The following is a 15,716-nucleotide window of genomic DNA, read 5'->3' as shown; positions in this document are numbered from 1 at the left end:
AGTATTTCTTTACTAAAGTGTATAGAAATACTTGTTGTGTTTGAACTGAAACGTTTCCTTATGGCTACCTCTACTCCTACACGTCGTAAGTGCGAAGACAGCCCCCATTCGTTTTGTTGTATATGTGGCAGTTTTACCATTTCCAGTCAAACGACAAACATCAGTACATTTGTCAAACAAGCATATTTTGCATATTTTAGGGCCGGTTGTTCGAACGCTAATCAACATTGATCACTATCAAATATTTAATTACTGTCACAACTGTCAATGTCAACTTTGGTTGGGTTGCTGAAAACATAGTTAATTATAATTATGAGATTAGTTAATCAATTAACATAACAATTATTAACATAATTGATTAACTAATTTCATAATTGTCATCAATAATTATGTTTTCGGCAACCCAACCAAAGTTGACATTGACAGTTGTGACAGTAATTAAGTATTTGATAGTGATCAATGTTGATTAGCGTTCGAACAACCGGCCCTTAAGTGAAATTTGGTGATCAAGATAAAGCATGGGCACCTCATAAAGTGAGACATGGCCAGTCAATGGGCACCTCAGTTTAAAAAGTTGACGTGATAGACAAAATCTGAGGTTATTCTCAGATTCAGACGCTAAAAATTAGTGAAAAGCAAGTGTCAGATCTAACTCAACAAAAAATCTGTTCCCCAGTGTAATTAGAGCTAATCATTCTGTAAATTCACGTACTGAATAAAAGGCATGGCTTATTAAGAATTTCTTTAAGTTTTTTTGGAAAATTCTTAGTGAATTAAAATTTTTAAAACTAGATGGTAGTGTATTAAAAAGTAGGGAGCCTGCATATTCAGGAGATTTTCTAACATTAGTATGAATATGACGGGGAAGATATATTATCCCGGCATTTCTTGTGTTATATGCGTGTAAGTCATTTGCTGTTTTAAGATCATTTAACTTAGTGAACGTGCGTGATAACAACTTATATTGAAGCAAGCGTAAGAATGCTATTATTTTTAAAACATTGTCGACAACTGTCTCTAAAGCGTAAACCAAATATTGTTCGAATTATTTGTTTTTGTAGGACAAATAATCTCAAACTTTCCGACGCCTGTCCCCAAACAATAATGTTTTGACTGATTATGGAATACACTTGGGAGTAGTATAGTGTAACCAACGCATTTACAGTAACTTCGTCCTTTAACGACAATATCGCGAAATATGCTCGATTCAATTTTAAACAGGTATTTTTTACGTGTTCACGAAAATTTAAAGTATTGTCCACAATCGTGCCAAGAAATTTAGTACTATCAACTAATTTATTAATCACGTTGTCTGTAATTTCGAACACAGAAGTACTTATTTTTCTTTCACCATAAGAAAACTGAATACATACTGTCTTATCAATATTTATTACCAAATTATTTCGGTAGCACCAGTTCTTAAATGACAAGATTACATTCTTGACCTTAGAATGTGCTAACTCGAAGGATTCCGCTGAGACAAGTATGGTGGTATCATCTGCATACATGAATATGTGTTTTTCTGAGATATATTCAGGCATATCATTTATATAAAGTAAAAAGAGTAGTGGACCTAATATTCCACCCTGGGGTATTCCTAAATTACTATAGTAGATTTCCGATGAAATATTATTAATAGACACAAAAGGTGTTAGTACATTATACAATCGGCTTCTTCTTCTTCTTCTTTAGCTAACTGGCAAATTTTGGTTGATATGGGACAAACAAAGGCACGAACTTACTCAGGGGCAACACCCGACCATTACACAATCCCATGTTGTTGCCTCGGATAGGTATTCGCGGTGTGCAAGCACTTGGAAGGGATACGCGAAACGATCGTGCGCGAATAGCGGAGAAAAATTGCAACTTTCTTAAATAATTCATATTGTCAATTAAAATTGTCAAATTGACGTACATTTCATACCTATTGTCATTTAAGAAGAAAAATTATATATTGCTCCACAATATTGATATGATATGCAATTATTATATAAAGGTAAATTTAATTAATAGTATTTTGCTTGCAGTACTGCATTTTAATAACTAATTTTATTTACTACATACAATTATTTACGTTTAAATAACATAACCTAAATCTTATTTTTTCTTATTATTTTTTTTGACTATGGCCTTGACAATTATCCAGTAACCAGGACCATATGATTGGCCAATATAATTAAAAGTGCGAAGCAGAGCCTAGAAACCAGGTGTCGCTTTTCCGAACTTGCACGGTCCCAATAGGTATAAATAATAATCCGAATGACATGGACATTTTAACAGTGCACTTTTGAAGGTTAGGACTACCGAAATGTCAAATGGAAAATTCACTAGAGTCGCCATCTCATGGTTAGGACCGAGACTTATTGTCCGACGTACAGCCGGTTTCCGAAACGTTATTCAAATCTCCGATCATCTAATCGGCTGTCAGATTTGATCAACTGTAACCAGCTGTGATGGGTTTCTGAAACGCCAATTATTGTAAAATTACATGATCATAGATCATGTAAATCGATGATCTGACATACGATTTGGTATCGATACTGTCACAATCGGCTGTTATCCTTCAACATTTCAATAATATTAACCTCTAAATCCAAACTTATATCTTTAGATTCTAAAGGTGCATTCTCTCTCACAGTCTCTCTTGTGTACTGTCACTCTTGTTTTGAGAAAGAATTGAACGGGAGCATTTTAAAAATGAGGCTAGATAATTTCAAAAAATAAATAAGCCGCATGAAATTTATATGACGAGAGTTGGAGATATAAAACAGTTTATTTATGATCTATAATATTTTATACTCGTATTTTTATTTTTTGTCTATATATTTACTTTGTGTATATATTTTTAATTTATTTAACGGCTGTTTTATTGTCTTCAAAGCTAGGCTACTATAATTTCTCATACGTTTTCCCTCTTATTTACATCGCTATAATCATTATGTTCTGCTTTTTAGAGCTCTGGCCTCTCGAAAATTAGCTCTATGAGTCTAGAATCGTTGTTATCTTACATTTTTAAAAGAAAAAAATATAAATTATAAAATCAAATATAAAAATATGTCCGAGATATCCAAGTTCTGCAAGTTAAATAAATATTTTAAATTATTTCTTCCATAAAAAAATCTTATTTTTCTTGAATATGATTTATCTTATTTTTAGATCTGTTATTTGACATTTTTTCTCGGTATTTGTTAATTACAGTAATTAAAAAACTAAGAAATTCTTAACAGCCCGTTAATCGATGGATAATCTCAGATTAGCTAACAGTCCATTTTGACCGCCGTTTGACAAGCGAAACTGGTTAATCGACCTTTCGGAGACTCAAAACACTTATGATCGGCTGTTAACTATCGATTAATCGTTTGTCAGGTGATCGATTGTTGTTAAAACTAGTTTCATTGACGTTTCTGACGCATTTAATTTATTGTTAATCGTCGATTACATAAATTTTGAGACTACCATTCTTTCGGAAACCGGATTATTGTATATCGTATTGTATATCGATATTTTTATTCGATGTACTATATACAGTACGTAAGTCGTTCAGCTGGAAATAAGGAATATACATTGAGATGATTGTGGCAACTGTGCTAACCTGTGCTAGTTGCTTCTGTTCGAGTACGAGTTTCTGGTGCAATAGAGCTGTTAGAACGAATACAATGATTGAGTTTGGAAGCAAGGCTGTCAATCAAAAACAAAGACTATGATTGATGAGTGAATAATTTTACTTTAATTTTTAAACTATTTTTATTTAAAGACTAATTTAAAAATTAAACAGACACAGTCTTCCCATTCCCTAACCCAAAAATATTTAGCTACTACATTGTCATGTTTTGACGTTTATTTGTGTCAGTGGAATTGAATTGCCATTGAGAGAGCGCAATTGCAACAATTATCTCAATGTATATTCCCTATGTCCAACTGAACGATTTACGTACTGTATCATAATATGATGAATACGTTATATCGATGTATAATTTTTTTGTCATCCATAGAGTCCTACAGTAGATATTTCCTTGTCGATAGTAGAGGTTAGCTAATTATTGTGTCTATGAGATGAGATGGATGTGTCTATGAGAAAGACGTTAAATATCATTAAAGTTTTTAGGTAACATGAATAATTGTTCTATGATATGTGTGGATTTAAGAAATTAATTTAGGGAAAAGGCATTAATCGTGGCAAGTCACGTACCCATATTCCTATAATAATACTAATGCAGACCTTAGGAAAACTTCTGAAATTGGTTTCTTGTGGCATGTTTAAGTTAAATATTTTATTTCTATGGAATTAAACAGTAATATAATGTAATGAGAATTACATTTTACATTTGTTTTGACGTTTTGGATTTTCAGTTTTCAAAACGAAAATATTACAACCTAAAAAAATATATTAATCTGTAAATGTTTACCAATTGGCTCTTCGTGTCAATTGATAAAAATTTACATTTTAACATAGTTTCTACGATATCCTTAATTGCTGAGATAATCAAACAATTACCAAAAAAGGGATTACAATGGTAACACAACTAAAAATGCGCCTATAAGGCTAGGATATTTTCCAGCAAAATGGAAGTTAGCAGACATTATACTAATACAGAAACCAGGAAAACCTGCTAAAGAGATAAAATCATACAGATCAACAACCTTATTACCTGCTGTGTCTAAAATGGCAGAGAAAATTATAAAACAACGATCATTAATAGAAGTAGATGAACATGTCACATCGCATCAATTTTGATTTCGCTTTTTAAACACTCGACCATTGAACAAGTCCACAAAGTCGTTGACCTGATACAAACAACATTTCAGGAAAGGAGCTGTTGCAATGCTGTATTTTTGGATATAAGTCAAGCTTTCGACAAGGTTTTGCACCCCGGATTGCTTTATAAACTAAAGAAAAAGCTATCTCATCCACTCTACATTCTGCTCAAATCTCATCTTAGAGAAAGGCACTTTCAAATAAGACATCATGATTTTACAACGTAATAACACTACGTTCATTCTATAAAATCTGGTGTACCCCAAGGAAGTATACTTGGTCCCATACTTTATAATTTGTTTACTGCTGACTTTCCAACCGATGACCGTGATCTAACAGTTACATTTGCAGATGATACTGCAATTATGGTGAAATTCACAAATCCCGAAATTACAACCCGCACTTTACAAATAAGACTAAAAGAAACACAAATGGGCTAGTGGATGGAGAATAAAAATAAATTAGGAAAAATCGACCAATGTAACTTTCACAAAATGCCAAGGTGGTACACCATCAATACATTATAACAACAACCTAATATGTACCAAAAAAGGTAGACAGAAGGCTACCTTGGAAAATAAATATATGGAATAAACGTAAACAACTAGGAATTATACCTAAAAAACACTATTGGCTACTTGGAAGTAACCCGCCCCTCGCATTAAAAAATAAACTCCTGGTCTACAGCTCCGTCATAAAGCCTGTTTGGACATACAGCGTACAACTCTGGGGTACAGCATCTGACAGCAACATAGCGATCCCAGAACGATTCCAGTTAAGGACATTAAGAACTATAGCGACTGCCCCCTGGTTTATCCCAAATCAGGTCATTTACAGTGATTTAAAACTCCCTAAAAAATAAAAATAAATAAATACAATAAAAAAGAATAAAAATTAAAAAAGTAAAAATAAATAATGAAAAAATAAATAAATAAAAACCTAGGTGAAAGAGATTTAAGGCTAATAAGACACCTCTATTACAATCAGCGAGCAATAGTAAGAAATGAAAAAGAAACATCTGAGGAAATGGAAATAAAGAGAGGAGCTAGGCAAGGCTGCATACTATCACCTCTATTATTAAACGCTTATTCTAAAGAGATAATTCGAGAAACTCTGGAAGATGAAACAGTCGGCCTAAGAGTAAATGGAGTCTTAGTTAACAACATCAGATATGCAGATGATACAGTAATAATAGCCGATAGTTTACAAGACCTGGAAACAAACTATAATACTAACGAAATCTGGATAGTAGAGGGCCAGCAGATCGAAAGAGTAAAAAAGTACACTTACCTAGGAACACTTATAACAGAAAATAATGACTACACTGCAGAAATCAAAGTCAGAATCGAAAAAGCACGTTCTAATTTTATGAAAATGAAATAGGTCCTATTTAGCAAAGATTTAACATTAGCTCTTAAAGTACGCTTAACAAAATATTACGTATATAGTGTACTATACTATGAAGTGGAATCATGGAGGTTAAATGTAGGGACGTAACGCCTTTGAAATGTGGACTTATAGAAGAATTATGAGGGTTTCCTGGGTAGATAGAGTTACGAACCATGAAGTACTGAGAAGAATAGGTAAAGTGAATAAAGTTCAATTTAAAATTAAAGAAACAAAGCTACAATATCTCGGACATGTGATACGGGGCGAGAAGTGTGGCATCCTGCGACTCATAATGCAAGGAAAGATAAATGGAAGAAGGAACATCGGAAGAAGACGAATTTCATGGGTGAAGAACCTGAGAGAATGGTTTGGATGCAGCTCAAAACAATGTAGAGCTACTGCCTCAAAAATTAAAATACCTATGATGATTGCCAACCTTCATAGCGGTGATGGCACCTGGAGAAGAAGAAACTCCCTACAGTTAATTTTCTAACATTATAATTTGGAGTACAAAGATGCAACATGTTCAACAAAAATGCAACAATATCATCAGGTAGTAAATTATACAGAGTGAGTTTTATGTATAGAAACCCTCAATTTTCTCGAAAACGACTTGCACGCATTTTATGGATTTTGCTGAGTAAGGGTTTTCTAATAGGTATGGCCGATATTATAGTTGTAATTACATTGTTGTCAGATCTTCCGTTTCTCTGTAAATCTAATAAACTTTCTTATTTCAAATAGAACACCCTGTATATTTTTTACGTTTTGAAGTCTTTAAGAAATTCTGATTATTTTTCATGTTATATTCCCTATACCTAAATGCCACAATTTCGGAGTTATTGCTACATTTATTTAAAAAAAAATAAACATAGTTATCATAAAAATCAATTTTTTCGGCCCGGTTAGACATTATTTTAGGTTCTTTGGATCATTGGGAACAAAAAAGGTCTTTTGTAATTTTTCTCTAAAGTTAATCGTTTTCGAGTTATAAGTATGTAATTTAAAACTAAAAAAAAAAAACGAGAAATGACGATTTTCAATGTTTAAAAACAAGTAAAAAATATAATTTTTGAAATTACGAAGTACTGAATTCGAGCTTAAACTTTCTGCTCACCATAAGGATTGTTGGCACATTTTATTCTAAAACATTGTTTTTAATTGATAATAAAGCGCACATGAGAGGTTTGGCGATTAATATTAACAACTAAAAAGCAATGTTTTAAAATGAAACAAGCTCAAATTACTTATCGGTAGCTGATAAAATAAGGCTTGAACTTCAATTTAGGTTTTTCGTAGTTTCAAAAATACTATTTTTTATTTGTGCTTTTGAACTTTGAAAATCGTCATTATTCGATTTTTTTCAGTTTTAAATTGTTTATAACTCGGAAACGATTAACTTTAGAGAAAAATTACAAAAGACCTTTTTTGTTTACAATAATCCAAGCAACCTAAAATAATGTCTACCCGAGCCGAAAAAATTGAATTTTATAATTTTAAATTTTTTTTGAAAATTAATGTAGCAATAACTCCGAAATTATGGCATTTAGGTATAGGAAATATCACATAAGAAATAATCAGTATTTCTTAAGGACTTCAAAACGCTAAAAATATACAGGGTGTTGCATTTGAAATAAGAAAGTTCATGAGATTTCCAGAAAAACGGAGATCTGACAACAATGTAATTACCACTATAATATCGGCCGCATTAGAAAACCCTTATCCACCAAAATCTATAAAAATCGAGCAAGCCGTTTCCGAGATATTTGAGTGTTTCCATACATAAAACTCACTCTGTATGCTGTATATTATATTATAGACCTTAGCATTTTTTTATAGCCTTTTTTCTATTCGAAATGTCGAATAAAGGCCTCTCCCATTTCTCGCCATTTATCTCTGTTGTGTGTGAGGCGTTTCCACATTGGTCCTGCGACTCTTCTGATGTCATCGCTCCAGCGCATTTAGCAGACCTTACTTTACGCGCATTTAGCACCGCTTTACACAAGCCACCCGTATATATTATAAACAATTATTCATCCCTGTTGGAGTCGGAGGTCAGGCCAACAACGCTACACACGTCCCGACCCGACAAATTTAGGCCCCAGCACTCGGGCTGTTGTACGTCAAGCCTACACACACTCCAACGGTCAGACCCAACGTTGCCAGACCCGTCAGTCGGGTGGTCAGGTCGGGACGTGTGTAGGCTTTTTAAGTATTAGTGTATTTCTTGTCGAACATCGTTTATAATGAACAATTTACTACCCCCCGTAACAAAAATTTAATCAAACTGTTTTATGTATTCATTGGGTTTCATTGTTTATTTTACACTTAATTAACATTGATTAATATGTATTTACGTGCTAAAGTTCTAACAATAGGGTTACTTGTGCAAAACAGTAAAATGAATAAAAGCATTTCTCAGAAATTACATCTCATTTCTTAAGATCATGTATGTTTTAATAAACTGTTTCAGGACTTTTTCTATGATTTTATCGTATCTTTTTTGTTTTAGTATTATGAAAAATGAGGGTGATAAGCACTCAGCACTACTAGTAGAAAGACCCGTTTACCAAATAGAAGAATTAAACAGAGACTACGAATATGAAAAACCATATCACACATGTAAGTCAATATTATTTAAAATCATTTTTAATCCACACATTGGAAAACTATTAATTTGATTCTAATCTAACCAAAGCTATGAGAGCGCAGGTAATTTTCTTCTCGTTCTATTTACAAACTTTGTGATACATGCAAAATGATGAATTTGAGATAAAGTCATTGTATTAGATTTATTTCTAACTATTACTTAAAAAACGTCAATTTCTAGGAAGCATATATGTGTACCGGAAGTATATCCATAAGTGTACTTTAGCAATCCAGATCAATCAAAATGATCATGTAATGAATTATACAGAAGATAATAACAAAAGGTTCGAAGCATTAGTTCCAGACCAAGGATGGTTCTACTGGGACCAAGTTCTGGTAACACCTGTATTCGTTCTTTCTAATACAGTAGAGCGTCGATAATCCGAACCCTGGTAATCCGAACGTTCGCTAATCCGAACGCAAAAAAAAAATATAAAATTAAAAAATATCATCGCGGACCGAATTTTTGGATTTAATATGACAACATGGGCAAAATATGACCGCGGATTTTTATTTTGTTTATGCAGAAATACATACAATATATTTGTTTATTATGCAGGTGTTTTATTCCTTGTAACTAAAACGTATGTACATAATATGTACTATGTTTATGAGCTTTGTATGTATTTTGAACATATGTTCGATAATCCGAACTACCCCTGTACCAATTAGTTCGGATTATCGACCCTCTGCTGTACTTGCAAACAGACGAACGATGAATTAGAAGAAGACTAGGGGAAATCTAAAATTGCATTTAACTGCCTGTCTATTCATCTAAGTAAAAATCTATTCAACGAAACTTGGTTTTCTGTACTCAGATATGAGTACATAATACTAATAGAAAATGAAAATGGGACACATCTTATAATTCAATTCCTTCAGAGAAGGCCAACATCTCTGAGGATATTGATTTTCTCTGAACGCGACGTGAACCTCAGAGAAGATGTTGAAACAACATCTTCTCCGAAGATGTTGGTCTTCTTTGAACGAATTAAAATATAAGATGTCTCTCATTTTCAAGTTCAAGATAATATTAATAAAAAATTGCTTTAAGCGGTTGTGAAATAATTTAAATGAATGAATATTTGTTCTTCATAGGATTTTGTACATACAAAAATTCCACTCTTATGAATCCATAATATCTCTTTTGTAAGTTTCAATCTTTAGTTGTTGTTCAACATGTAACTCATCCAACTTTTTAGCAATATCGATTGGCTTTGTTTGATGTAGCTGCTGGCCCATTAATCCTCTTCTTTTGTATCTAACTGATCAGATGTAATCGAAAGTGTATGTTACAGTTCAAGTTGATTCTCAGTTAGAGTTGACTTTTCCTAGTTCGAGTCAACTCCAACTGAAACGAGCAGTAAAAGTTGATTTGAAAAATTTAAATCAACTTTTACTAGTTGAAGTTGACTCTTCCTAACCTTTGTTAGTAAAATAGATTATACAATTTATACGAGTATAATCTCACGTGCATTTTTGATGAGTGTGCGTCTCTTTGTTTGACCGTTTCAACTACTTATTAGTCCAGACTGTAACGTCGCCCCCGTTAGGTAAATTATTCTGATTCGACTTTTTTGCACAAACTTACTCAAACAAATACATCCTTATAACAAATACAGAGTGTCAGGCGGTACCGCGGTCGAAAAACTGTTTAATCAATTTTTGTTAACCAAATTCACAAAAATAACTCTTATCTACTCTACCTCATATTATGTATAAGTTTTTATTGTGTGAAAATTGTAAATATAGATAGCAGTACATGAAGGGTTTAAAGTGTGCCTGAAGTAATAATGTATTTTAAATGGGATTTACTTTTTCGCACTGTTTTTTAGCACACTTTCATATAATCAAATATCCTTAACTTTCGCCTTGTCATGGTGATGACATGTGAGCAATAAATTACAAAAAAAGTTTTGACAGTTTTGTGGTTTGACAGAAGTTTGAATTTTTAAATGTCAAAGTTCTAAAAAAATTGTAAAATAGGAATGTATTCCAGTGACGAAGAGTTGCAGTTTTTTTATTTGTTTTTTGGTAGATAAAATATTGTATGAAACTGTGGGTGAAATACTTTTTGCGCACTTAGGCGATGTATAGCACTCGTACCGCTCGTGCTCTAAACATTGCGTGCGTGAGCAAAAAGCATACTTCACGAACTGTTTTATAAATAACTAAGTATTTCACCCCGGACAAATTTTTTAGATTATTTTGGTCATTCGGAGCAAAAAAGGTATCTTCTGATTTTTCTCTAAAATTTATAGTTTTCGAGTTACACGCGATTTAAAATTTGAAAAATGCGAAATAACCATTTTTAAGGCTTAATAACTCGATTAAAAACTACTATGAAAGTCAGAAAGTCGCCTAATCAAAGTTTAAAGCCCCCCCTACAAGATCCTGAATAAATTTTTGTCATTATTTTATTACTAAGATGTTATTTTTAATTATCAACAATGAGCGCTAAAAGCGTATTGAGGCGGCCTTCAATGTGAGTGCGAGTAAGATCCTCCATTCCGACCGTCCAATGGTGCATCTCAGTCGCACTCACATTGACAGTCGCCTCAATACGCTCCTAGCGCTCATTGTTAATAATTAAAAATAACAGCTTAGTAATACAATAATGACAAATATTTCTTCAGTACCTTGTAGGGGGGTCGTTAAAATTTGATTTGGTGACTTTCTGACTTTCATAATAATAATTTTTAACTAAGTTATTACGACTTAAAAATGGTCATTTTCGCATCTTTCAAATTTTAAATCGCGTATAACTCGAGAACAATAAATTTTACAGAAAAATCACAAAAGACCTCTTTTGCTCCGAATGACCCAAATTAATGATGTCCAAAAAATGTCCGAAGTGAATTTTTTTTTGTGAATTTGTTTAAAAAAAATTGTTCAAACAATTGTTCGATTACGGTACCACCTGACACCCTGTGAATTCGTTATAAGGACCTTCGTTTACATATGCTAAGTTGGCAACAAACTTGGTTTACTTCAGAAACTATATTCTGGGTTTTATTTTTTTCTTTCTTAATAATTTATCTAATTTTTTGGGGTATTAAGGTCTCAAATACGTTTGTAATTTTTTGTCAGTTGAGAATTCGACATTTGTCATCAAACTTTTTAGAGGTAGCAGATATAAACTAAGGCTCTAAAATATCGTTAAGGGTTTCAGCAACGAGAGTTTCAATTGGATTAGAACAAGGTTTTGTCAAATGCAGCTGCAACAGAAACTGTTCCACAAACAAATGCAAGTGCAAGAAGGCAATGATACTCGGCAATCTAAATATCACCAACTATGGAAAAATAAATAATAATTTTTATAATTGAGTTATACATAATTATTGCTTTTATAAAAAACATTAATTATTTATTACAATATAATTGTTTTTATGACCAATTGTCCATTAGTTTTAACGATGAATTGTTATGGTTTTAACAAAAATTATTATTTTTAAATTACAGAGTATTTTATTCAATTCAGCTAGGTATTTATTTTGACGCGAGGTATTTAGAAGAGTTAGAGGATGCTATTAAATGGCTAAAAAAAGGAAAAGCGCCTGGGTTTGATAGGATAACGAACGAAATGCTGAAGCACATGGGTGAGAAAGGTAATGAAGTAATCGTGGAGATTCTTAATGAAATATGGAAGACAGAGATAATTCCAAAAGATTGAGAAATGGCGCTGGTTTTGCCCATTTACAAGAATGGAGACAAGAAATGTTGCAGTAATTATAGAGGAATTTCTTTACTATGCACGTCTATGAACGCCTTCGAAAAAATAATTGAGAGTTTATCCTAGGCCAAACTAGTTTGTCCTGAAATCGGGTTTGGCCGGTAACACATACACCAAGCAGCAAGGAATATTTGAACAAAAGCAGAAAAGAAAATCTGCAATAATAATTATGGAGGCATTACCGTCAATAGCTCGGTGGGAAGGTTGTACGGCCGAACCTTTAAAAAATAAAAGAAGGGAGTTACAAGAAATAGAAAAACATATTTTTACCTAAGAATAGGGGAGAGGGAAGAAAACGAAGATTCGGAGTTGCAATAAAGACAAGTAAGACAATGTGAAGAATATAACTATTTAGGCAGAGTATTATCTGATAAAGGTTTATTTGCGTGTGATGTCCGTCCAGATTTCTATATGGACAAAAGAAAATGTGTGTCTAAATTATTTAGTTTCTTCCAATAGAATTTCCGTTAATACAAAGTTGACAATCTACAGAGCAATTATAGAACCAATATTTACCTATGCCTATGGATCAGAATGATGGCAGATGACGGACAAATCAAAGAAAAAATTATTTTGAGCATAAAGTTGGAATCATCTGCACCTCACCAGCACCTGCGCAAGGCTAAAACTACATTCAGCAGTGACTTGAAAATCATCTATCCAAATTTATTATGATTAACCATTGATTGGCCGTCAATTAGTCCGGACCTCAATCCACTTGACTACAAATTTTGGTCAGTTTTTTTTGGCTTGGACTATGGTCATTCATCCAGTCTCAACCAAAAGTAAATGTATTAAAGATATTGCCAATTAGTGAAACTTGGTTATTGAAGATATTCTTCTTTAGCGGCGAATCGATTGAGGGTAAAATTTGATTGATCCGCGCGCATGCGCACACCGACAGTATGATATTAGTTGTTATACGGGCTCTGATTGGGTGTTGAAATTTTGAAATGATCTGTCAATAATTGTTCAATATGGAGGTTATCGGTAAACAAAAATATTGTATAATATTAGTTTTTATTGATGTGTGGACAGAAATAAAATCAAATTTTTAATTATAGTGACTTTTTAAATAGTTTTGAAAAGCCGCAGGTACGTAATTCTAAATGTTTCAGTTGGAAATACCTAATAGTTTCAATACCTATCTATTTGGAAAATGTAAACAAAATAATATAGTTACCTATTACTAGGCAATGCTTTAATTTACATAATCTGATTACGAACAAACTTTCTACAAATCTTCATCTCATATATCGTTTTCTTACTCTATATTTGGTTGTATTTTATTTCGACAAAAATCAAACTAATAATTTTATTAAATTCATATAAATTTATGGTGTAAACGTTTAGTTTGTGTATATTCCCATACGAGAGTTTGGTGCAGTTTGAAATGGCGTCAACTTTCGTACGGCGCGGTAGACGTGAAGTGGGTTCAAGCCCCAAGCAAGTTATTATTTTTTAATTTTTTTTATAGATTTTATGATTGTAAGTATATTATTATATAATTTTTGAAGATATTCTTCTTTTTTGAAAGTTGTAGATAAGAAAGTTAGTTTGATTTTTAAATAAAATAAGTACAAATAACCTTTTAAGTATATTTACTTCGTTTAAATTACCTATTATATAATAGAAGAATATCTTCTTACGTGCGTACAAAGTACACACACATTCTTTTTATAATATTATTACAATTTTTTACTTCTTATTTACCTACTCATTACAGCTAATGTACATACTATGTTAATAAATATAAATACATATATTATACTACTTAATGTTTATCAAGAACACATACATTTTACAAATAAAAATATTAATGTTAATATTAAAATAAATGCATTCTTTTTTTGTATTTTATTTTAGTTTTTTTTTGTTTTGTTTTGTTTTGTTTTTTGTTTTATTTTTTTTTGTCACTACGATAGGATTTCAACCCGGTTCAACCCCGCGGAGGTTTAAATCCTCTTAGTGATTTTTTTTTTAATTTTGTTTTTATTTTTTTTATTATTAATTTTTTTTCCGACAAGAAAGATACCAAACAGTCAAAAATTTTCTTTTTATTCAGTGACAGAATAAAGAGAATATTTACAGGGAGTGGGATGTTCTGGTCTATAATTCTTTTAATTAGGTGACTGGTTAGGTGTTTATGCTTTTTCCATTCAAAAAATATGTGGTTCAAGTCACTTTTAACCTCACATTCTTGACAAATATTCGAATCTAATATGCTTATTTTAAATAAATGTGCAGGATAACATGCATGTCCAAATCTAATTCTACTGATGGTGGATATGTATTTGCGAGGGAGGGTGAAATTCTTATACCAAGGTTTTTCCGGAATAATCGGTTGTATCAAACTGTATTGTGTTGTTGATATGTTACAGTACCTTTCCCAGTGTGTTTTCCAGCTCTTCATCTGTTCAGTTCTTAAAGTACAGAATCTGTACAAGACGTTACCATAGGGGCAGCTATTTTTAATAATTGTTTTTGTGATTTGTACGTCATTATATCAGTAATAAATTGTGCAAACATTTTCAATTCAAACCAGTAGTTTAAATACCTTGTCTCAATATTTACGGCAAGACTGGTATCTGAATGTATTGAATATAAAACTAACTTATGAATATAAACCTGATGACTACTATTTCTAAACAATATATTTTTGTTTGTTTTAATTTACATTGTCTAACATAAAATTTTCAATTTTAGTAAAAACCAGATGCAAACGAGCCTGCCAGTCATTAGATCCCTGTGCATTCCTTAAAGAGACAATACCTTTATTATCATGGTTACCTGAATATAGCTGGAAAAAAAGTTTCTCCGGAGACATAGTTAGTGGTATTACTGTTGCTGTTATGCACATTCCTCAGGTAAGTGACGTTTTATTAGTGGCAAAATATTGTTAAGGCGGTTAAGGTGCGTACTAACTTGAGAATTTTTCTCAGAATGACCCGAATGAGCAGAGCACGCTGTAACAAATTGCTCTAGTCAGTAAGTGTTCGCAAGCAAAATTCTGCCAACCGAACGAGACGATCATTTGCGGAAGAATATCGGTAACTGTTGAAAGGTCAAAAGATGCTCAGTGAGTACGGGTGTACTTCAAACTTTTCTGCTACCGTGGTCGGACAAGCACCTCTAGTCAGTACGCACCTTTACGTATTACTTAACAGACAAACACTTTCTTATTAAGTT

At 32.3% G+C, this 15,716-nt stretch overlaps 1 protein-coding gene across 6 annotated transcripts in view; it reads left to right on the top strand.

Moving 5' to 3' along the window:
- Window positions 1-15,716, top strand: part of LOC126881213 (prestin-like) — a 308,541-nt gene that overhangs the window by 235,035 nt on the left and 57,790 nt on the right. For all 6 annotated transcript variants that reach the window (XM_050645322.1, XM_050645324.1, XM_050645321.1 and 3 more), the window contains exons 2-3: window positions 8,658-8,767; window positions 15,234-15,394. In XM_050645322.1, coding sequence (XP_050501279.1) covers window positions 8,662-8,767; window positions 15,234-15,394 — 267 coding nt within the window. In that variant the 5' untranslated portion in view covers window positions 8,658-8,661. The remainder of the gene's footprint in view (window positions 1-8,657; window positions 8,768-15,233; window positions 15,395-15,716) is intronic.

Source organism: Diabrotica virgifera, chromosome 3 (assembly GCF_917563875.1).
Source record: "Diabrotica virgifera virgifera chromosome 3, PGI_DIABVI_V3a".
NCBI classification, from domain to species: Eukaryota; Metazoa; Arthropoda; class Insecta; order Coleoptera; family Chrysomelidae; genus Diabrotica; species Diabrotica virgifera.
This window is presented reverse-complemented; position numbering and strand designations above follow the sequence as displayed.